At 61.8% G+C, this 21,380-nt stretch overlaps 1 protein-coding gene across 4 annotated transcripts in view; it reads left to right on the top strand.

Annotated features, from left to right (window-relative positions):
* VAV2 (vav guanine nucleotide exchange factor 2) overlaps positions 1-21,380 on the top strand; it is a 177,850-nt gene that overhangs the window by 104,563 nt on the left and 51,907 nt on the right. For all 4 annotated transcript variants that reach the window (XM_018056168.1, XM_018056170.1, XM_018056169.1 and 1 more), the window contains exon 4: positions 14,424-14,492. In XM_018056168.1, coding sequence (XP_017911657.1) covers positions 14,424-14,492 — 69 coding nt within the window. The remainder of the gene's footprint in view (positions 1-14,423; positions 14,493-21,380) is intronic.

Below are 21,380 nucleotides of genomic sequence, written 5' to 3'. Positions count from 1 at the left end.
GTTGTGCTGTTCGCTTGAGAGCATTTCCTGGTGTCGGTAATCAGCAAAAGGGCTTCCGCTGACTAGACTCTGCTGTTTTGAAAACCCGCAGATGGAGCCCACAGCCCTAACGAATCTCTCCCGCGCATCTCTCGTGGCTGGAGAGGAGCCCGACGCGCTCCTTTAAAAATGACCCTTTTTGCCACCCTTGCTCCGTGTGCCGTGAGCTGATCTCCCACAGAAGCCCCAGTTATGCTTCTCAGGGGCTGATGAATAGGAAACTTAATCTAAGAGACCCCCCCGGTGCCGGCTGGGGGGCCAGCAGTGATGGTGGGGAAGTCCATGGGGCGTCATCCAGCCCTCGTCACAGCCGGAGCTGGCCCTCCACATTGCAGGATGTCCTGTTTGGGGGTCATCACAGCTCTGAGTGCCTGGGAAGGAGGAGATGGCAAAGGGCGGACCCTCTCTGGGTCTGAAATTGAATGGTGAGACCAGGGCGCCCTCAGCCTTAGGAGGCCTCCTCTCTCAGCCGCCTGCTTGCTGAGGGGTCTTAGGCAAGGATATTCATGGACCCTCTGTCTCTTCGTCTGTGGCTGGGAAGGGTCCCCCTGCCGCCCAAGGTTGCTGTGAGCCTGTGCCCTGTGCAGCATGCTTTTAGCCGCCCTGGACACCCTGTGAACACCCAAGGGCTGCCGGCCTTGTGGTGGGCTGAAAGGTGGCCCCCAAAAGATACACCCTCCTCCTAGCCCCTAGACCCTGTGTCTAGACTGGGAAAAGCTTCTCTGCAGGTCAGGTTTTATAGATGGAATTTTACCTGTAAACGTAAGGAGGAGGCAGGAGGGTCAGAGTCAGGGGAAGGAGGTTGGAGGAGTGTGGCCGCAGGCCAGGGAATGCGGGTCATCTTAGAGGCTGTGAAAGGGCCAGGCTCTCCCCTCGCGCCCCCGGCAGGAGCCGGCCCTGCCGCCCCCTTGATCTGCGTCTGTGAGACCCGCTGTAGACTCCTGATGTCCGGATCCGCAGGGTAGTAAACCCGAGCTGTTTGAGGCGCTTTCGTGAGAGCAGCGCTAGCGCTGGGCAGGCCGGTGGACGTGGGCCTGAGGATCCAGTGCGGGACCGTCGTGGGGCCCTGGGAGTGGGCCTCTGCACCAGCCCCGTGTGGCCCGCGTGGTGGGCTCGGCTCTGGGTCCTCATGGGACCCGAGCGCTCCTGCGAGCCGGGACCAGCCTCCGTCTTTGGCTCCCTGGTCCTCAGCCAGCCCGGCCTCCTGCTCTCTGGCTTCTTACTGGATTGCAGTGACGTTCGCAGGACACGCGTCCCGTCCCTTTGGGGTGTGTCTCTGTGGCTTGGTGTTTGCAGTCACCCCGCTTCCCTCCCCACCGCCCCGAACCTCATTCCCGAGCATGTCACACCGGGATGTGGGATCCCACCTCCCGGGGCAGTGGTGCCCGTAGGGTTCCCCACCGTTCCTGGGGGAGGAGATCCACAGAAGGTTCTAGAAGGGAGGAGTGGCAGGGAGGGCGCTCCTGTCTGGAAGGCCTTGGAGGAGGTGAGGTGAGGGCGGGGGAGGAGGCGCCGTCAGGCCTGGTCAGTTTTGTTTCAAGGCTCTCGGGGCTGAAGTGGCATCTGAGGCTGGTGACCGGCTGTCACCGGGTGGGTGGGGGGCGCCTTGTGCCTCAGAGGGGCTGCACGTTGTGAGGTTGCCCCCCGCCCCGCCCTGCCCCGCCCTGCCCCGCCCTGCGAGGGAGCAGGCGGGGGCGGGGCTCTGTCTGGCCCGTCTCACCCCCACAGGGGTCAGAGGACTTGGGGACCGGGTGGGGGGCCGCGGGGATGGGGTGGGATGGGGGACAGGGGAGGGAGGGGGCACAGGGCAGGGACGGGGAGGTGAGGCAGAGACTAGCCTGACGCTGTGCAGCCCGGCGCTGCCTGGACCACCAGGAGCTGAGCGAGTCCGGGGCGCCGCTCCTCCTCTAAGAGCTCGCTGGCCCTGCCTGCATCCTGATCTAGGATTTCCGGCCTCCCGCCCCGGGAGAATGGATGCCTGTTGTTTCAAGCCCAGGGTGTGGGTTTTGCCGAGGAGTGAGCTCTGAGATACGCGGGCCCCCTCTGTGTGGGGGCGCAAAGCTGCCCCTCCTGAAGGCGGGCCACACCCCACCCCACCCTGACCTGGTCCTCACACAGCCCCTGCGTGTCAAGGCCTGAAGGCCGAGGCGGAGGCCAGTGGCTGGCAGGGAGCTTGGGGTTCAGGGACCTGCCCCCCGGTTATCAGGGGTGGTAGGTGGACAGGGGCATCTTCACTGGTGGGCTCCATGTCCCCAGCGGCATTCAGTGGTGGGGTTGTAAAAAGGTCCACATGCCCTGGAGCCCCAGCTCCCCCCACCCTCAGGCCTGTCCTCCCCTCGAGGGAGTGAAGATCGCTTCACTGTGTAACAAGGAAAACAATCAAAGGCTGCCTTCTCAGCAAGTGCCTCCATGAAACATTTATCGGGCAGCCGTGTAACGCTATCGGCTCGTTTTCAGAGACAGGGAAGGAGAGCATGTCATGTTTTGACTGGGATTTATCCGTGTGCGGAAGACATGTGAGCGTATTGAAAAATGTCCCAGTGCGGCTGGTGGTGTGGGGGATGTGACCCCCCGCCCAGCTCTGGGGCCAGGCCAGTCCTGCTCTCTGCTCCCAGCTGTGGCCGTGGGAGGGAACAGCCCGAGTCTCCCCCGCCACAGCACGGGAGCTGCCCAGGCCAACCGATCAGAGACGCTGCCTTGAGATACAGCATCATCAGCAAAAGGTTTTCCGGGGCTTTGGGTACCTCCAGTTGCGGAGTGTGGAGGCGGCACCCGGACAAGTCTGAGGCCCGCTCATCTCGTCGTCGGAAGACTGAAAGTGCAAGCTGCTCGGTCGGGCCCGGCCCTGCGGCCCCGTGGACGGTCCATGGAGTTCTCCAGGCCAGAATACTGCAGTGGGGGGCCTTTCCCTTCTCCAGGCGATCCTCCCAACCCAGGGATCGAACCCAGGTCTCCTGCATTGCAGGCAGATTCTTTGCCAGCTGAGCCACAAGGGGAGCCCAAGAACACTGTAGTCGGTGGCCTATCCCTTCTCCAGCGGCTCTTCCCGACCCAGGAATCGAACCAGGGTCTCCTGCACTGCAGGCGGATTCTTTGCCAGCTGAGCCCCCAGGGAAGCTACATCTGAAGAAGGGCTTTGGTAACACAGGGACAGCCCCCCTCGGGGCACTGGGCCGTCCTTCTCACCGTGGGGCTCTTGGTCGAGTCCCTCCGCTGCGCCAGCTGCTGCCGTGGTCAGCACGGGCCAGGATGGTCAGTGCCAGCGAGCAGCCCCTGAGGCTTGCTGAGCTGCCGCAGGGAATGTGCGGGTGGGCTGTGCCCCCCTCTGTGCCACTTGCCCCAGAGCCAGGCTGACGGGTGGAGTCCGGCTGGAGCAGAGGGGCAGCTGTGGCCGGGGAAGGAGACCCAGCAGGTCACCCACGGGCTCCTGCAGCCTCTGCCCTGTCGGTGAAGTCAGGATGTCTGGCCACCAGAGTTCACCCTGCCCCCCAGTGTGACACTGCTGAGTGGGCGCTGCTGTGTCCCATTTTAGAGATGGGGAGACTGAGGCTGAGAGGCTGAAGGGCTGGCCTGAGGTCAGGTGCTGAGGGAGAGGCGGAGTGAACCGACATACTGCCCCGCCAGGCTGCCTCCAAGGGCCCGCCACCCTGTCCAGCCTTTGGCCCGTGAGCATGTGCGGCCCAGGCCTGCCCGCCGCCTGCCTGTCTCCCTCACCTCTGGCTCCATGCGTGGGTCCGGGGTGCCCACCACCCTTGCCGTGTGTTTTCAGGCAACTTGTAGCAGTATTTTGATGGGAGAGAGAGGACTCTTGAAGTTAACCATCTGGCTTCTCTTATCATTCCTCATTTATGCCCTGTTGGTGATCATTCTGCCTTCTTTTATTTTTATGGATTCATTCATTTAGCTTTAAATTGTTTTTAATTCTCACAAGCTTGATATTTGGCGCCCAAGCTAGACCCTTCTAGCTCATGGAGTGCAAGGAAGCCTGTGACCACTTGCTGCTCTCCTCCATCCTGCCCCCATGGTCCTGGCAGGAGGAAGCCACTGCCTCCACTTCCCATCTTCCTTCTCCTGGGTCTTGTAAACTTGTTGTTGTTCAATCGCTCAGTCACGTCTGACTCTTTGTGACCCCATGGACTGCAGCACCCCAGGCCTCCCTGTCCATCACCAACTCCCGGAGTTTGCACAGACTCATGTCCATTGAGTCAGTGATGCCATCTAGCCATCTCATCCTCTGTCATCCCCTTCTCCTCCTGCCTTCAATCTCTCCCAGCATCAGGGTCTTTTCAAATGAGTCAGCTCTTCACATCACATGGCGGAAGTATTGGAGCTTCAGCTTCAGCATCAGTCCTTCCAATGAATATTCAGGACTGATTTCCTTTAGGATGGACTGGTTGGATCTCCTTGCAGTCCAAGGCACTCTCAAGAGTCTTCTCCAACACCACAGTTCAAAAGCATCAGTTCTTTGGCGCTCAGCTTTCTTCACCGTCCAACTCTCACATCCATACATGACCACTGGAAAAGCCATAGCTTGGACTGGACGGACCTTTATCGGTAAAGTGATGTCTCTGCTTTTTCATACGCTGTCTAGGTTTGTAATAGCTTTTCTTCCAAGGAGCAAGTGTTTTTTAATCCATGTCACCATCTGCAGTGATTTTGGAGCCCAAGAAAATAAAGTCTGCCACTGTTGCCCCATCTATCTGCCATGAAATGAAGGGACCAGCTGCCATGATCTTCGTTGTCTGGATGTTGAGTTTTAAGCCAGCTTTTTCTCTCTCCTCTTTCACCTTCATCAGGAAGCTCTTGGTTTTACTGTCTTGTGCGTGTAGCTTTGTTCAGTCTCTGCAGTGGCAGACCCTGAAGGCAGAGTCGCCAGCTGTGGGCTGACTCCTGGGTGCCCCTGGCCTCACGGCCGTCGTGCAGTCAGCACGGCGTGCAGTTCCGTGCTGCGCTGTGGCTTTTCTGGAGCTGCCCCTCTTCCTGCCCCGCCCCCACCATCCTGGCAGCAGCAACACGCATGGGGCCAAGCCCTCCCCAGGGCTCATCTCACTGACTGCTCACCTGGACCCCGAGAATCGGGATTCAGCCCCACCCCCACAGGTCAGCTCACCTGGACCCCGGGAATAGGGATTCAGCCCCACATTGAGAGGAGACTGAGGCCTCGAGAGGGCCTCTCTGGCCCAGGGTCTCTTGCTGTTGGGGTAAAACTGGGACCCCACCCTCCCTTCCTCCCACAGGAGTCAGCTGGGGGTCAGGGTTCTGGGGCCTGGGCCCGGTGTGTCTCCAGGCCCTTCCGGCTTCAGTTCCCAGCAGAGCTGGCCTCTAGGGGCTGGGGACCAGCCTCAGGCCTCACTGCTGACCCTGAGGGCAGCTGGGGCTCCGTTTTCGCTGTGAGGTCACCGGCAGGAAGACTGAGGCCTGCCTGTCCCCGGCCTAGCCCTGGAGGTCTGGCCTCCACGCCATGATGCGGGCTGCTCGCGGCGCCGTCCTGCCGTCGGCCCTGCCCCAGGCGGGGTTGGTGGCCGCGGGAGGCTGGGGGCACTGCTGTTGATCACTCACAGGCCCCGCCTGTCTCTCCAGCTCAGGATTCTGAGCAGCGGTCTGGGCGTGGCGTTTGCATGGGGTGGTGTCCAGGAGCGCAGCCCTGAGGCCCCAGTGATTAAGCCAAGGGCTGGAGCCCGGCCCTGAGGCTTGGCCCGGCCCTCAGCCCTGCTGACTCCTAGGTGAGCAGCCAGCCGCAGGGCTGGAAGGCTGACCCGAGCCCAGTGCTCCCTGCCCGGGGCCACCTCCAGACCCAGCGCTGGCGCCGTGCAGAAGGGCTACAGTCCAGCTCTGTGCTCCCAAGTGGCCAAGCTGGACCGCCAGGGCCCCTTGCCCAGGGTGAGGTGGGCAGCGGTCCCGCTGTTGTTCCCACGGGAGCCCAGAGTGCCTGGGCGTGTGCGCCTACCGTGTGCCACCCTCTCGAGGCTGGGCTCCAGGGGACCAGTCCTGCTGGTGGGCGAACAGGGCAGGGATGGAGGCCCTCGCAGGCAGAGGCCCGCGCCCCTTCACGAGGAGGGGGCATTTGAAGCGGCTGACCGGGAAGAATGAGCAGAGCCAGGATGGAAGGGTCTGGGTGGTGGAGGCCCAGGCAGATACTCTAGGGAGGCAGGGAGGGGGCTGGATGTCCCTGTGCGCTCGAGAGGGGTGGGGCGGGGAGGAAGGTCGTGTGGGGAGCAGTGGGCAGGGTGGGGGGCTCAGGGGTCTTGGGTAGGACCACTGGCCTGGACTGCTTCCTCCTCGGAGCCGGGCCTGTTCATCCACCCCTGAGCCACAGCTCCTATCTCTGAACCCCGCCACCTCTCCCTGCCCAGCGAGGCTATGCCTGGGTGCGGTCCCCCAGCCGAGGGGGCTCCCGGAGTGACCAGTGTGAGAGCTTTCTGTGCAGATTCTGCTGGTGAGAACAGGGCTGCCCGAGGCCTTGGGCCGCAGGCTGTCTGGGGGCGGGCCATGCGGGATGTGGCTCTGGGAACGCTCCCCTGCTGGCCCTGTGGCCTCCCGTTCCCTGATGGGCGTTTCCAGGGCATTCCATCCAGGTAGGATTTCCTGCCTAGGCCAAGCAGGTATCCTCTTGGAAGAAGTCAAGAGGTCATGAAAGGAAAACAGCCAAGTGGCCGCAGGGGCTGGGCTCTGCTTGCAGGGGGAGTCAGCCCTCGGACCCTCTGGCCTTTCTGCTGCCAAAGGCTGCCATTCTGAGAAGCGGGCCAGAAAGTCAGACTTCTGTTCAGCCTCACGGCTGCTGAGAAACTGCGTCCTCCTTCTCAGCAGCAGCCCCAAGCCCCTCCCCACCCCTGGCCCCGGACAGCGGGCTATGGACCACTGTGCCGTCCTGCCGCGAGGTCAGCCTCCTCCTCTGCCTTGCTAGGGTTCTGGAAACAAGGGCCAGAGCAGCCTGACCGGGCTCCGGAGGTGCCCTTGGGTCTCTGCTGGTCGCCTGGAGCCGGCTGCACCTCCTCCCCAACCCACACCTCTGCTGGACCTGCCTCCACTGAGGTCACTTTGGCTTAAGGTCCTGGTCATGGCCCCTGGGCCGGCCCATCGGTCACTGTGTCCCCTTGCCCTGCTCTGGTCCTGCCCCATTGACCCTTCGGCTACTCCCAGCTCTGCCCAGCCGCCCCGAGCCCCCGCCCCCGAGTGTGCATGGCATGAGTGGTCTGCCGCGCTGTGTGGGCTGCCTCCTCCGGCCCCTGAATCTTGACCACACGCACCATCACCCCCGGTTCCTCTTCCTCGTGTGCCAGGCCCTGTGGGGGCACGTCCACACCGCGTGTCTCTGTGTGTGAGGCGGGCGGTGCACCCCCATTTTACAGGCATGTTCACTGAGGTCCCTGGGCAAACTCGGGCCAGGAAGCTTAAGGTGCAGCCGATTCTAGCCCCTGTCTGTCTGATGCGAGGCCGGACTCTGAACCCAGGGTAGGCTCTGCTCCCTGGGTCAGCTCCCCACCGGAAGCCTCCCCCATCCCCCTTCCTCCTCCCGCTTCTGGGCCTTCATGGCCCCCAGCCTGGCAGCCGCGGATGGCCTTGGCAGTGGGTGTGGGTGGGGAGGGCCTCATGCAGCCCCGGTGCCAGGGCCCGTTGGTGTGGGTGCCTGGCTGGCCGGGGGGAGAAGCCAGATTTTGTGCTTGTTTGGACAGCCGGGCTGTTTAGCCGGAGAGCTGTTTTTTAATAAGAATCCTGGTGCTTCAAGGCCTCCCAGCCAATTAGCAGGCAGCACCCAGGTGACTCTTTGAATAATTAAACGGGCCTGTCGGGGCCTTCAGGCTGCAGTTTGATGTGCCTTTAAAGTCTGTCTGATGCCATTTCCCCGGCGAATGGCTGCCGCGGGGGGTGTGGCCCAGTGCCCTGTGGCCGCGAGTTCCCTCCCCCAGCCCTCTGCTCCCCTGCCACCTGCCTGGGCTGTGGGGTGAGCTCCGAGGGCTCCGAGGTGATGCCAGCGCTGGAAACAGGCAGCGCTGTCCACACAGGCAGGAGGGGGCAGCCGGCTCGTTCCGGTTTTAGCCCTGGAATCCCAGCATCCTCAGAGACTCCCTCGTCCGGGGCAAGCTGTGCAACAGTCAGCCCTGCAGACAACCCCGGCACCGCCAGGCCTCAGGCCGTGCGCGGAGAAGCCGGGGCCCCAGCCCCTCTCTCAGACGCCCCCGGCCGGCCTGGGAGGACCAGGGGCGTCTGCGGACGGTGCCGTTCTGTGATGCTGCCAGTGAACGCTCACCTTGGAGGTCACTTTGCAGGGAGCAGTTTTCTGAGTCGCGTCTCCACGTTCCTCCCTGCACGTGCCAATCAAGGGACTGAGGGGGAAGAGCCGTCTTAGCCCGGATCACTTTCTCCTGAAAAGTGGAAAAACAAGCCCTGTGTGCTAGGTTCTCCGAACGGCGCTGACAGTCGGAGCCCAGCGCCGCCCTGGAGCGTAGCCTCACCTCCTGAATAGGGACGCTGGCCTGTCGAGGAGCTCTTCCTCCAGAGCTCGGCGGGGGCAATGGAAGACCCCGTGGTGGTGCTGACCCCGGGGACCTGGGACAGGGTTGGAGGCTCCCGGGCGAGGCGCGCTTTCCAGTTGTAACAGAAGCCTAGGATGGGGGGGGCGGTCTGCCTGAGTCTGGGGCCCTGGACTTTGACTGGGATGAGCCCCCAGAAGGGGAGGGAAGGTGACCCAGGCATTGTACTCGGGTCACTCACTGGGCACGAGGGCTGGGGTGAGGGGCTGCTGTGTGTTGTCTCATTTAATCTTGACAGTGACAACCACCCCATTCTACAGCTGGGAAAACTGAGGCTCAGAGAGGGAGAGGGCCCTGCTCAGGGTCACACAGCAAGGAGGCCTCTGGGCTCGGAGGGCCTCTCGTTGGCTCCTGGGCCATTTGTCGTCCTGTTACCCAGCCCTGCTGCCCGCTGCACAGGTCTTCCGCGTCTGCACCCCGCGGGGCCCTGGGGTCCCAGCCGTGCAGGTCTTCCATGTCCGCACCCCGCGGGGCCCCGGGGTCCCAGCCGCACAGGTCTTCCACGTCCGCACACCGCGGGGCCCCGGGGTCCCAGCCACACAGGGTCTTCAGAGTCCACACCCCGCGGGGCCCCAGGGTCCCAGCCGCACAGGGTCTTCAGAGTCCACACCCCATGGGGCCCCAGGGTCCCAGCCACGCAGGTCTTCCGTGTCCGCACCCCACGGGCCCCTGGGGTCCCAGCTGGCGTGCGCCTGTGTTCGCCACCTTCAGGCCGGGACCCCGGAGCAGCAGGTCTGCCCCCACCCTGACTGCACATCCCTCCCCGTGCAGCCGCAGACACGGCTGCACACGGGGGCACTTCCAAGAGGTCCCGGTTTTCCAGCAGATTCTCAGGGAAGTCCCGCGGGCAAGGACCAGAGCCTGGTTTACTGGTCCTGGAGCCACGGTCATGCTGCGCCTTCTCCCTGAGGCAGGGACAGGGGCAGCCCCCAAGCCGGGCTCAGAGCAGGTGCCCGGAAACGGCTTGACGGATGGAGGCTGGAGTGGGTGGCGCCCGGAGCGGGGACCCTGTGCCCCACCCTCCTGAGGATGCTATTTTGGGACCTTATCCCTCCTGCGTGCGATCTGTCAGCATCCGGCAGTGGGGCTGCCCACCACGGCCAGGCTGGCCACAGCCGAGGTTGTGAACCTTGGCCTCGGGGTGGAGGCGTAATTTGGGGGACCTTGAAGCAGTGGCCCGAGACTCTTATTCCCCCGGGAGGGCGGGGTGCTGGGTGGACTCGACGCTGCCCGACACGCGGGCCTGGAGGGGTTTTCTGGGCCCCTGGCAGCTTTCCTGCTTCTGGCTCGGCATCCCGTTAATCCCCTCAGGGGTGTGAGTGGAGACTCGGCTGCCCAGAAGCCGGGCACCAGGAAACGCGTCCTTAGGAAGGGTCTGACAGCATCTGAGCCCCCCAGCCCCCACCCCGCCGACCTGGATGACCACACTGTGTGGCCGGTCATGTCTGTGTCCTTCTGCCATTCCTGCTTCTCACCCCCTCCTTTTCAAGAACAGATGAGTACGCCGTGAGCGTCTGGCTGTCTGGTCCAGAGGAGCGGGTCGGTCGGGGGCTCTGAGACAGAAGGATGGAGCCAGGACTTCTTGCAGGTGACCCCAGGGTCAGCCCTGCCCCAGACCCTCGCAGGTTTGAAGCTCCAGCTGGAATGTGGCCCAGAAACGCCCTCTGTGCAGATGTGGCCCCGGGTGTGGAGTCGAGGTCAGCGCTGAAAAGTCACAGCTCGGGGCTGACTGAGGCAGCTCTGCCCGGCTTCTCAGAAGCGCTTCTTGAAGATGTTCCCTTGCCTCTAGTTCAGGGCTGCCATTTGCTGTTTTCTGGGGGGAAGGGCAGCTTGAGAGTCAGTTCAGTTCAGTCGCTCAGTCGTGTCCGACTCTTTGCGATCCCATGAACCAAAGCACGCCAGGCCTCCCTGTCCATCACCAACTCCCAGAGCTTGCTCAAACTCATGTCCCTAGAGTCGGTGATGCCATCCAACCTTCTCATCCTCTGTCACCCCCTTCTGCCTTCAATCTTTCCCAGCATCAGGCTGTTTTCCAGTGACTCAGCTCTTCGCATCAGGTGGCCAAAGTATTGGAGTTTCAGCTTCAGTATTGGTCCTTCCAATGAATATTCAGGACTGATCTCCTTTAGGATGGGCCGGTTGGATCTCCTTGCAGTCGAAGGGACTCTCAGGAGTCTTCTCCAGCACCACAGTTCAAAAGCATCCATTCTTCAGTGCTCAGCTTTCTTTATGGTCCAGCTCTCACATCCATACATGACCACCGGAAAACCATAGCCCTGACTGGAGAACCCTGGCTTGATGATGTCTGACATCTGCCCCTCTGCCCACCCATCCATCCGTCCGCCCTTACCCCCCTGCTTACTCACCTCATTCATCTATCCATCAACTGCTGCCATCCCCTCCCACCCACTTGTTCTAGACATCCACCCACACGTCCATCTGTCCATCCATCCATCCATTTGTCTTTTCATTCGCCCATTTATCCATCTATCCATCCGTGTCACTATAGTGTCAGGCGCTGTGCTAGGCAGAAGTGGGCCCAGGCTGAGACAGTGGTCAAGTTTGCTCACCCGAGGTACACGCTACCAGGACCTGGGTGAATGGGGTAGTCGGGGCTGGCATCAGAGGCTGGAGGTAGTGAGCACATGGGGGCAGTGGGGAGAGTGGGGTTGAAGGCCAGGGGGTCAGCAAGGCGTCCCCTACCCCCTACCTTCCTGTCCCATCCCGGGGCTGGCTTCAGTGGCCAGGTGCATGGCCCCACGTCTTCCCCGGCGGGCTGCCCACCCCGTTCTCTCTGCCCCACCCCGGCTGCAGCCTCGCTTTGTTTGGCTGCGGCAGAAATTAATTGGATTTGCAGCCTCATTCTCAAGGGGGTTTGCGGCCCCCAACAGGGATGCTGGAACAGAAGCAGGAAGCGTTTTGCAGACAGCAGGGTAGTTCGTCTGCCTTTAACGTTCTTGTTTCATCTCTGTTGTGTGGGGCAGACGAAGGAGATGAAAAGGAGTGTAAACCTGGACAGCGACAGAGGCGTGCAGAAGAGAACTTACAAGAAAATCACACACTCACGATGGATTTTTTTTTTTTTTTGAGACTAAACGTTTTGAAATTACTCCTCTATCTTCTTTTAGTGAGCACTGACTTCCCGTTTGTCTGGAAGGAAACAAAATGCTTAAATATTCTGGGGCTCCTAAGCCTTAAGGAGGCGTCCGAAGTTACTTTTCTGAGGTGGCATTAACTGGCCTGGCTGAGAGGATGAGGGTGAGCAGAAATAAGGGATAGCAGCTGCCAGTGTTGGGGCCCTACTAAGTCCAGAACAGGCCCCCATCTTACAGCCAGCCTTCAGGACAATGCAATAAGGGGTTATTTCTTTGAAAAACTTTTTATTTTGTACTGGAGTAGGTATAGCGGACTAGCAGTGTTATGACAGTCCCAGGTGAGCAGCTAAGGGACTCAGCCAGACATACACATGTAACCATTCTCCCCCAAAGCTCCCTCCCATCCAGGCTGCCGCATAACATTGAGCAGAGTTCCTGTGCTATAAAATAGGTCCTTGTTGGTCAACAGTTTTAAATACAGCAATGCGTACAGGTCCGTAAAGGGGTTACTTCTGCCTCCACGTTCCAGGGGAAGAGAACTGAGACTCAGAGAGGGTAGGTAGCTGGTCCAAGGTCGCACAGCAAGCCGGCGGTGGGCCTAGGGTTCCGGTCCCCTGGGTGTGCCTTACTCCAAAGCCTTTCCTGTCCAAGGGAATTCTGCGGCAATCCAGTGCTTAGCACTCAACACTTTGACTGCAGTGGCCTGAGCTAAGGTCCCACACTCCGTGGAGCATGGCCAAGAGCAATTTTTTTTTTTTTAGTGAAAATTGAAAAATTAAAAAAATGCTTTTCCTCTCCTAACCTGCCTGTGTCTCAGCTCACCTGGCAGAGCAGGTGGGTTTCACCTGAACGTCTCATCTGCTTGAGAGTAGAGCCCTGTGTTAAGAGTATAGCATAGGAGTGTAGTGGTTGATTAGTGATATCTGTCCGGGCACCCACAGGGTGAGAGGTGACGTGTGCGCTGTGGGTTTGCTGCCTCCCTGAGCTGGAAGGTGGAAAGCTTCATGGTGCAGAGCACAGATGCGTCCCCACTGTTAGAAGATCCACGTGGAGCTCGTGGAGTAAAGTTACTTGGGTTGTGAGCACAGCCCCGGTGTAGTGGAAAGTCACGGCCCTGCCTGCTTTGCCTCATCCAGCTTGGGCCCCTGACCCTGACATTCCCCTGCTCCGGGAAGCATCCTTGCCAGCCACCCCCAGGGGTGAGCAGACGAGCTCTTCTGCCAGAGAGTGGAGTGCACCCAGCTGACAGGGTCCGGGCGAGGCTGGTCATGGTAGCAGGGTGTCCTGCTGGTGGGGGTGGGCTGGAGCTCCATCTCTGGGTCCTGCAGCCACATCTCAGCCTGGCCCGGAATTTTCTGTGATCAGCAGGGTGGGGGCCAGAACCGTCGGCCGTCGGGGGTTAGTTAGGAAACCAGAGCTCAGTTCCGGCACCCCGTGGGAGCTGGATCAGCTTCCAGTTCTGCTGTGTTGTGGAGGGATTTCCTGGCTGGAAGCCTGGCTGGGTCAGTGAGGGCCCTGGTCCTGCTGGGGCACAGGCGTCTGATGGCCTGCGCCTCTCCCCGTGACCTGAAGGCACACATCTGTCCTCCTTCCTTCCTGTCACGTGGTGCCCGGTGGGGGTGCTGTTGTCATGGTGATGGGAGGGAGGAGGGGAGCCCATGTACAGAGAGGGCGGGCTGGGCCCATCACAGGCTGTTGCCAGGAGGCCGCAGGCGATGGGGACCCCTGACCTGGCAGGTCTGCCTTGGGGCCTCAGACGCCGCGCCGTGCAGGTCTGTGACGGAGCTGGGCGGAACCCAGGTCTCCAGCTCGCGGCTCAGCGGCTGCCTGTGCTGGGGGGTGCGTGGGGGGCCAGGTGTGGGTGTGGCCCCCACCTCCATCCGTTGGTTCTTCACCCGGATCACGCTGTCCCGTTTGCGGACCTGTCTCGTTTCCTCCAGTTTGGGAGCTGGGGTAGCCTCCTATCAGTCTCTGGATGGCGGTAGGGGGGTGACAGAGCCGGGGTTCACCCAGCCTCCCCGAGAGGACGTCCTGCAGGTGGTGCGGCACCTGTGTCCCTTCCCGTGAGCCCGGCCGGGCCCAGGGCTGCGCGTCACCCCCGTCTCAGGCCCTGGGCCGCGGGGCTGGCTCCGCCCCTTTCCTGGGAGTCAGGCCCAGGTTCATTCTGCGATGGTGACAGGTGTGTCTGAGCCCCCGCTTTCCCTGTGAACCCCCTTTTCCTCCCTGGGAGTTCTCCTCCCACAGATTCCAAATGGCCCAGGGGCCCCCTCTCTGCTGATGAGGACCCTGGCCGCCCCGCCACGCTAGGAAGCTTTCTGACGCCCGGCCCCGTCTCCCAGTCCTCCCAGGTGCATTGTAGGGTCACAGAGTTTGCAAGGACCCTGGGCATCCCCCAAATACAGAGCTGGGAGGTCTTCAGGGAAGAAATAAAGGGCCTCAAGTCCAGAAAAGTCTGGGTTTGCACCCTGACCCCCATCCCCTGAAGACAGGCTCTCATACTCCACCACGAGGCGTGCAGGGTGAAGGCAGGACTGTGACTCGGATGGAAGCTTCCTGCGCCCCTGACCTGGTTCCCTCGTTCGCCAGCAGGTGCTCTGGGGCCTGGACGGAAGGACCGAGCTCCGCGGTGCCCGGGGCCAGGCTGGGCCTGGGGTCCTCCCGCTTGGCACCTCCGCTTGGGGGCCCCTGTCTCACACACCGTGTCCCACACGCACCTGTTTCCTTCATGACCCGCTCACCGCCCCGTCTGTCTCTGCAGGCCCTTCCCCTCGGAGGAGACCACGGAGAATGACGAGGACGTGTACCGCAGCCTGGAGGAGCTGGCAGAGTAAGGGGCCAGCGGGGGGACGGGAGGGGAGGGGGGCCGGGGAGTCTCCCCGGGACGGGAGCCCGCCTCAGCCGTCTGCGCGGGGCTGGGGGGCACGCGCTCCCCCCGCTAGAGGGTCAGCCGTGCTTCACCCGCGTTCCCGTGGTGGCGCGCCTGCGGCTTCCTCCCCAAGGCTGGGCGCGAGGAGGGCTGGGCTTTCAGTGCTGCCGTCGGGGCGGGGCTGGGCCCGCGCCTCCCTGGGCTGGTGAGGCCACTCCGGGGAAGGAAGGCGCTTTTCCAGAAGGTGGGCCCCCAGGAGCACAGGCCACGGGCAGGGGCGGCTGGTGATTCAGCGTTGTCTCCTGGCCTGACGCGGGCCGCAGCTGGACTGAGGCTCCAGGCCGGGGCCTCCTGGAGCCGCCGGGGTGTCCCCCGCTTCCCGAAGCCTTGGTCTGGCCTGCCTCTGTCCCCGCCTTTCCCCCTCCAAGGTCCACCTGGGCCATCACGTGCCGCCTGGCCCGGCCACCGCTGGCGGCTGTTTCACCTGAGGGGTCCGGAGCCTTCCCCAGGGGACTGGCGGGAATCCCTGGGTGGGGGCTCTTCCGGAAGAGAAGGTTGGCTGCTGCGGCGGTGGCCTGGTGCGGGGCTGTGTGGCCTGCTCCACGCGGCTGGCGGGGGACTGAGGCGGAGAGATCACAGGTTTGGCCGGGCCGCGGTGGGGGGCCCATGTGTCTCACAAGGTGGCGGGCCCACGGCCCTCAGGCCAGGCGACGACCTGCCGAGGGGACTGGTCCCCGTTCGTCGGCAGACGTCCCTTTGTTCCCTGATAACTGGTCGCTGCCTCTGGGGAGCCTCGCGGCCTCTCTGTCTCCTGCATCGTACGGCTCAGACTCAGAGTGAGAGTTGTGATCACAGCGAGAGCGGGACGCCCTGTGCTCTTGCTGTGTCGAGTCCCCAGTTTGATGCCCCTTGACTCCATCCGGGGCTGGCTCTGTGGATGTGGGGCCCGGGGACACCGGGGGAGGGCCCTGCCCAGCGCTGAGTGTCAGGCCATTTCTCCGGAGTCAGCCTCAAGCCAAAGTTGGGGGTCTGTGTCCTCTGGAAACATGCCTCAGGGGTCAGCAGAGGCTGCGGGTCCCGGGACAGTGGGGCCCACCTTGTGCAGCCTCCTGAGTACCCGCCAGGCCCCCTGCTCCAATGCCGCCCCCGGGGGTCCCTGCCTGGTCCCCGGGGCCTGCCCAGGCTTGAGGATTCCTGGGCGGTGTGCTGGGCACACAGCCGTCTCCCCCTCCTCCCCCAGTTCCGCTGCTGCCTGACCCCTCAGACCGACACACAGGATGGAACTCCCGCACGGAGAAGCCAGGCCGGGGGACGGGAGCCTTTGCGCGGTTCAATAATATTATTCCGTGACATTAAGAGTGAGCCTCCTTAATCCAGTGAGTTCCGTATGGCGCCCGTTATTGCAAACGTAAATCATACGTTATAGGGAAGGGGGATGGATTTGAGTCTTTAACTTGCAGTTTGGTCCCAGAGGCTCCAGGTTAATAAATTTTTCATGCTTTCCCTGCCTCCCCTTCTCCTTTCACTGAAAATCAAGATTTCCTAGCGTCTTGTCTCTGCGGACTTGGGACTCATATTTATCCATTATGGCAATTTACATGACATAAACAGAAACGTCATTTCTTACCTGGCCTCTCCTGGGGGCGGGGGCCGGGCGTGGCCTGGATCTGATGCCCAGCGGTGACGGGGAGCGAGGGGGTGACGTTTCCAGCAGAACTGGCTCGTTCTTTCCTCTGGGCTCTGACCAGGTGTCAGAAAGGATGGTTACCTTGTGTCTCTAAGGGCCCTGTTGCTCTGCCAGACCTCGGACGCTTCACAGCTGTTTGGAGAAAGTCCAGCTCTGGCTCCACGGGCGGCCGGAGCCTCATGAAAGGTCTGGGGCCCCAGGGAGGGACCGCCAGGTGTGTGTGGTCCCAAGAATGCTTCCGTCCCGTCAGTGAGTCGTGTGTGCGTTCAGCCACCAGCCGGTTACTGCGCACTTTCGGGAACTGTAGAGGGAAGGAGAGACACCCCGCGACGGCTGTAGCCGCACTGTCCAGGAGATTAAACAGAAGTTGCCTGGTGATCGCTAACATTTTCTAGCAGCTGCATCAGAAAGAGAAAAAGAAACGGGTGGCTCCGTGGTAAAGAATCTGCCTGCCAGCGCAGGAGACGTGAGTTTGATCCCTGGGTCGGGAAGATCCCCTGGAGGAGGAAATGACAACCCATTCCAGTACTCTTGCCTGGGAAATCCCATGGACAGAGGAGCCTGGCGGGCCACAGTCCACGGGGTCACAGAGTCAGCCACAACAGAGCAACTCAGCACACACAAATGCATTTTAAGAGTACTTTTACTGGGCCCAGTGTATCCAAAATATCCGCTCGTTGATGTAAGAGGCGGCTGATGTGATCCGGTCAGCCCGCTGGCCACGTTTGTGAGCTCGCAGCCACATGTGGCTCGGGGACCCCATGTGGGCAGCCCCAGTCTCGGGGCCACAACAGCGCTCAGTGAGTGGACGACACTGAGCTGAGATTATGTTCTCAAGCACTCAGAGCTCACTTCTGAGATCCTTGAAGAGCGTAGCATCAAATAATAGAGCAGCTGGCTGGAAAAATTAGCACACAATATTGCCACTTAAAGAACACTCTGTCCAGCAAACTGAGCCTCACATGAGAGGCCTGCTTTTAAACTGCCCTGATGATCAGTTCCTTACGTTTGCCTGATGGCTCGTCCCTCCCACTGCCCCCTGCTTCTTTCCAGGCGCTCCCAGGAGCCTGGAGCTGCCTGCCACAGCTTCTCAGAGCTGCCCAGCTCCTGGGTGGGCGTGCAGTGAAGTATCTGCCCTGGAGGAGCCCCCTGCCCCCTGCAGGGCTGGGAGCCAAACTTGCATACAGGAAAAAAACACGTATGAGGTGGTTGACCACAGGAGCTCAGAGTAGGGCCGGGTGGACGCCAGCCTCGAAATCAAGGGAGGCTTCTGGGAAGAGGTGACACCTGAGTCTTACAGTCCAAGTGGGAAGTGGCCAAAGGCAGGGCTGGCGTCCCAGCGGAAGGAGCAGCCTTGCTAAGGCCTGGCAGGGCGGGTGGCCCCCAAGAGTGGGAGGTGTGGCGTGGTAAGGGAGAGCAAGATAGGAACCGCCTGCCCAGGACCCCGGGCTCCCATCTCAGAGGCGTGGCCTGGTATCGCCCGGTGGAGGCACGTCAGGTCTGAGACGCTGCAAGGTGTTAGCAAGAAATCAGAATTATAGAAGCTCCCTGGGGCTCACTGGGAGGACTACCCCTCACACCTGGGAAGGCACGGCCCACGTCGAAAGGCCTGTAGAGACCCCCAGCTGGGTGTGCTGCGGAGCTGGCGGTGCCCCGTGAGGAGGGGGGCCCGGAGGTCGTCCTGGCGGGCTGGCGACGGAGCGCCGTGCGGCCCGTGTCCACCTTGGCTGTGCGCGGCTCTTGTGGCGGCCTCCTGTCTCTCCAGGCACGGTAGCTCCTTCTCGGGGCTCCCTTCCTCCCTCCCTGGGGTGAAAGAGTTGGCCCAGGTCATCCGTGGACCCTCGAGCTTGAAGGAGCCCGCTCCCGGCCGCCAGGCAGGTTCGCTTTCCTCGGGATTGAAGTGATTCTCAGGCTTGAACAAATGTGATCGGACGTGGCAGGGAACGTAATTTATCCTCAGACGTAGAGCTGCACGTTCTACTGCGTCATAAAATGACTTCACAGTTTAAATGTGCCGTGTTAGCCTCTTGGGGTGATTGTTTGAAGATGCATAAAAGGTGGGAGTTTCTGAGTCGAGGCACCTCGAGGGCTTTGGGCATGCTCCGGGCGCTGGTCTTCCTCGTCCCTGGGGAGCGAGGCGGGGGCCACCTGCTGGGAGGGCAGAGGCCACGCTCCTCTGGCCGGCCCATCCCTGCAGGGGTCGAGGACCTGTCGCTCTGCCCGACTGTGACCCTCACACGAGGGCAACCTGGCTGGCCCGCCCAGCTCTCCCCGCTGTGACGAGAATTCCCTCACGTTCAGGCCGCCTTGTATGAAAGGTCGGCGTCGAGCAGGGGACCTGCACGTGTGGGGGACCCTCCAGGTGCGAGGCCTGGATGTGTCCCTGGGTTTGGGGGCACCTCATGTTTCTCTGAAAGAATTGCTTCTCTGAGGGGACAAATCTGACTTCGCAAAAACAGACCACTCCCTGCAGGATGCCGACCCCACCACGGCCCAAAGTGGGCTGACCGTGAAGCCCCCCAAAGTGGGGGTGTCCGCGGCTGCCCTCCTCCCGCAGGACGGAGACAGGCAGGGTCCCCCGAGCCCTGGATGCTGGGGAGGCCTCGCCCTGCCCTGCCGCCTGCCTCCTGGAGCCGGGGACACTGGCTCCAGGCTGCTCGGGGGGTGACGGCCGGGCATAGGAAGGCCTCGTCTCTCCCGTGGTCCTTGCTGGGCGGGGCCACCCCGTCTGCTGGTCCAGCGGCCTGCACCTCTGGCTGTTCAGATTTTCCTCTGTACAGTAAGCACTTAGGGAGCACCGACTGTATGCGGGGCAGGTGCGGTCCTGGGCTGGTGTCTCCTCGGCAGCGTGTGGTCCCTGCAGCCCTGTCGGGGGACTCTGCACCCACTTGTAAATCTGGAAGCCCAGCCCGGGCTGTGGGACTGCCAGGATGGAGGAGCTGGTGCCAGTGTCCACAGGGCACGTGGGGGTCTGTCCCCGTGCTGAGCCCAGCAGCTAAGGGGCAGAGTGGCTCTGAAGTGGGTCCCACTTAGAAGTCCTGGCCGTCCCCTAGGGTGGCTAGGTAGAGTCCCATGTGACCTGAGATGTGACTCAGGAAGCCTGCCCCACCCCCACCAGGCCGGCCGCTGCCTTATTTGGGGCTGGTGTCCTGGAGACGCTGGGGGTTGGCTATGTCTGTTACTCGGGACCCGAGGGCTGGCTGTCTGGGCCCCAAAGTCACCGTGTGTGTGTGCAGCCCAGCGGCCCTCCTGCCCCTGTGGTCTAGACAGGCTGCCCGACACTCCCTGCCCTCCCAGAACCGGCTGCTGGATGGCCGGGCAGGGGCAGCCCGTCCACAGCCTTCCCAGTGACCAGGGTCGTAGCTCCCCCACCTCCTGGCTACGGAGGTGGCCGGCAGACTGACAGCCCTGAGCTCTGCTCTGCGCGGCTTCCTGTCCTGCCCTCCAGGGATGTCTTGACCCCTTGGCACCTGGGCCCAGTTGTTTCACAGGCCCCTCATGCCCTGGGGGCCCAGGGTGTCAGTGACCTTGAAGCCCAGCACTCCAGGAAGGAAGCGTGTTCATTCTCTGTGCTAGAGTGAGTCTGAGGGGCCTCCCGAGTGCCCGCAGAGCGGATGCCCCATGCCACTCCGCCCTGGCTAGAGAGTCGAATCACACAGGCCAGCGGACACGAGACGAGACAGACCTGGATGGATTTTTGTTTTTAATACCTAGTTAAGCACGAGTCCTTTCAGGACCAAGGCTGTCGCAGCAATTCCGCGGCCTGATTGAACAGTCTCCGCGGGGTGGGGAGGCCGATGTGGAGGAGGCAGGCGCTCACTGTGCTGTTTTCAAGAAGAAAGCGGGGCCAGCTGGGCGGTGGCCAGGAGATGTTTGCAGTCTGTCTAATGAAGGCCTCTGCCAATCACTTTCCGGATGCTGACTTCCGGACCCCCTGAGGATAGAGACGAGGCCCTTGTACGTTACCTCCCCCGTGCGCAGCACAGACTCGACACACAGTGGCCCTTAAAAAATCGTGCTCAAAATCGCAATAAGCCTAACATGTTGGACTTAACTCTAAAAAAAACCCTGTCATGTAGACAGTATCTGCTGTATCGGTCACCAAACTCCAACTCATCCTATAAAACCCAGCCCGGAGGTCACCTCCTCCAAGAAGCCATCCCCAGAAGACTGAAAGAGGCGCCCTCCCCAGAAGAGGAGAAGTTCCCCAGGGTCAGCTTTGTCACGGCGTTGTCATCGTCTTATTGCACTTGGGGTCCCCCAGGCCCCCGAGGTGAGCGCCTCATGAGGGCTACCCCGAAGGGAGCAGAGCAGAGAAAAGGCAGCTGCTTGAGCTGGGCCCTGCACACCGTGGCACCGAGGACGCGCCCAGGGGCCAGGGCCCTGACATCTGCTACTGTTATGTTCAGGAGCCACACAGCAGTTCCAGGCAGTTCAGAGGGCCCCCTGAGTGCAAGGCCCAGTCCCGAGCTCCACGCGCCATCTCAGCCCTCAGGACACCGCAGGGCCACTGGCCTCCTCCCTGTTTTCTAGTCCAGCTCAGCTCAGTTCAGTCGCTTGGTCCTGTCTGCTCTTTGCGACCCCATGGACTGCAGCACGCCAGGCTTCTGTGTCCATCACCAACTCCCCGAGCTTGCTCAAACTCACGTCCAATCGAGTCATTTTGTATTTGGGGAAGTTATGGCTCAGAGTGGGTAAGTGATTTGCCTGAGATCACACAGCACCCTTTACCCGACCAAGGAGGGACTGAAACCCGGAGCCATCTGCTGCTCGGCCTGGTCAGGCGCCTGGGCTTCATCCTTGTGACCAAGTCTGAATGGTGGGGAGAGTCTCCTGCTGCTTCGAAAGAATCCCTGAGAAAGAGGGGCTTCTGGCAGGAAGCACACAGCCGGGCGAGCCTGGCTCGCTCTGGGAATCTCGCGGCCACAGTGGTGACGCCCCCGAACGGCTTTGCAACCTCAGGGACCGTCTTGCCCTCTCTGGGCCCTGCTCTCTGCTCCTGTAGGGAGCCTGGGTATTAGGAATAGGGTCAGCTGAGGGCAGGTGAGGCCTGCCTCCTAGTAAGCAGTGCCTTGTCTGTCTCTGTTCCAACGTGCAGCCCGTCCAGCCCACAGCCGGCTTCCCCAGGCCCTCCACAGCCCACTCTCCTTGCCACCCCGCCG

Source organism: Capra hircus, chromosome 11, assembly GCF_001704415.2.
Source record: "Capra hircus breed San Clemente chromosome 11, ASM170441v1, whole genome shotgun sequence".
Classification (NCBI taxonomy): Eukaryota; Metazoa; Chordata; class Mammalia; order Artiodactyla; family Bovidae; genus Capra; species Capra hircus.
Note: the sequence above shows the minus strand (reverse complement) of the source record. Positions and strands in the feature narration are given on the sequence as shown.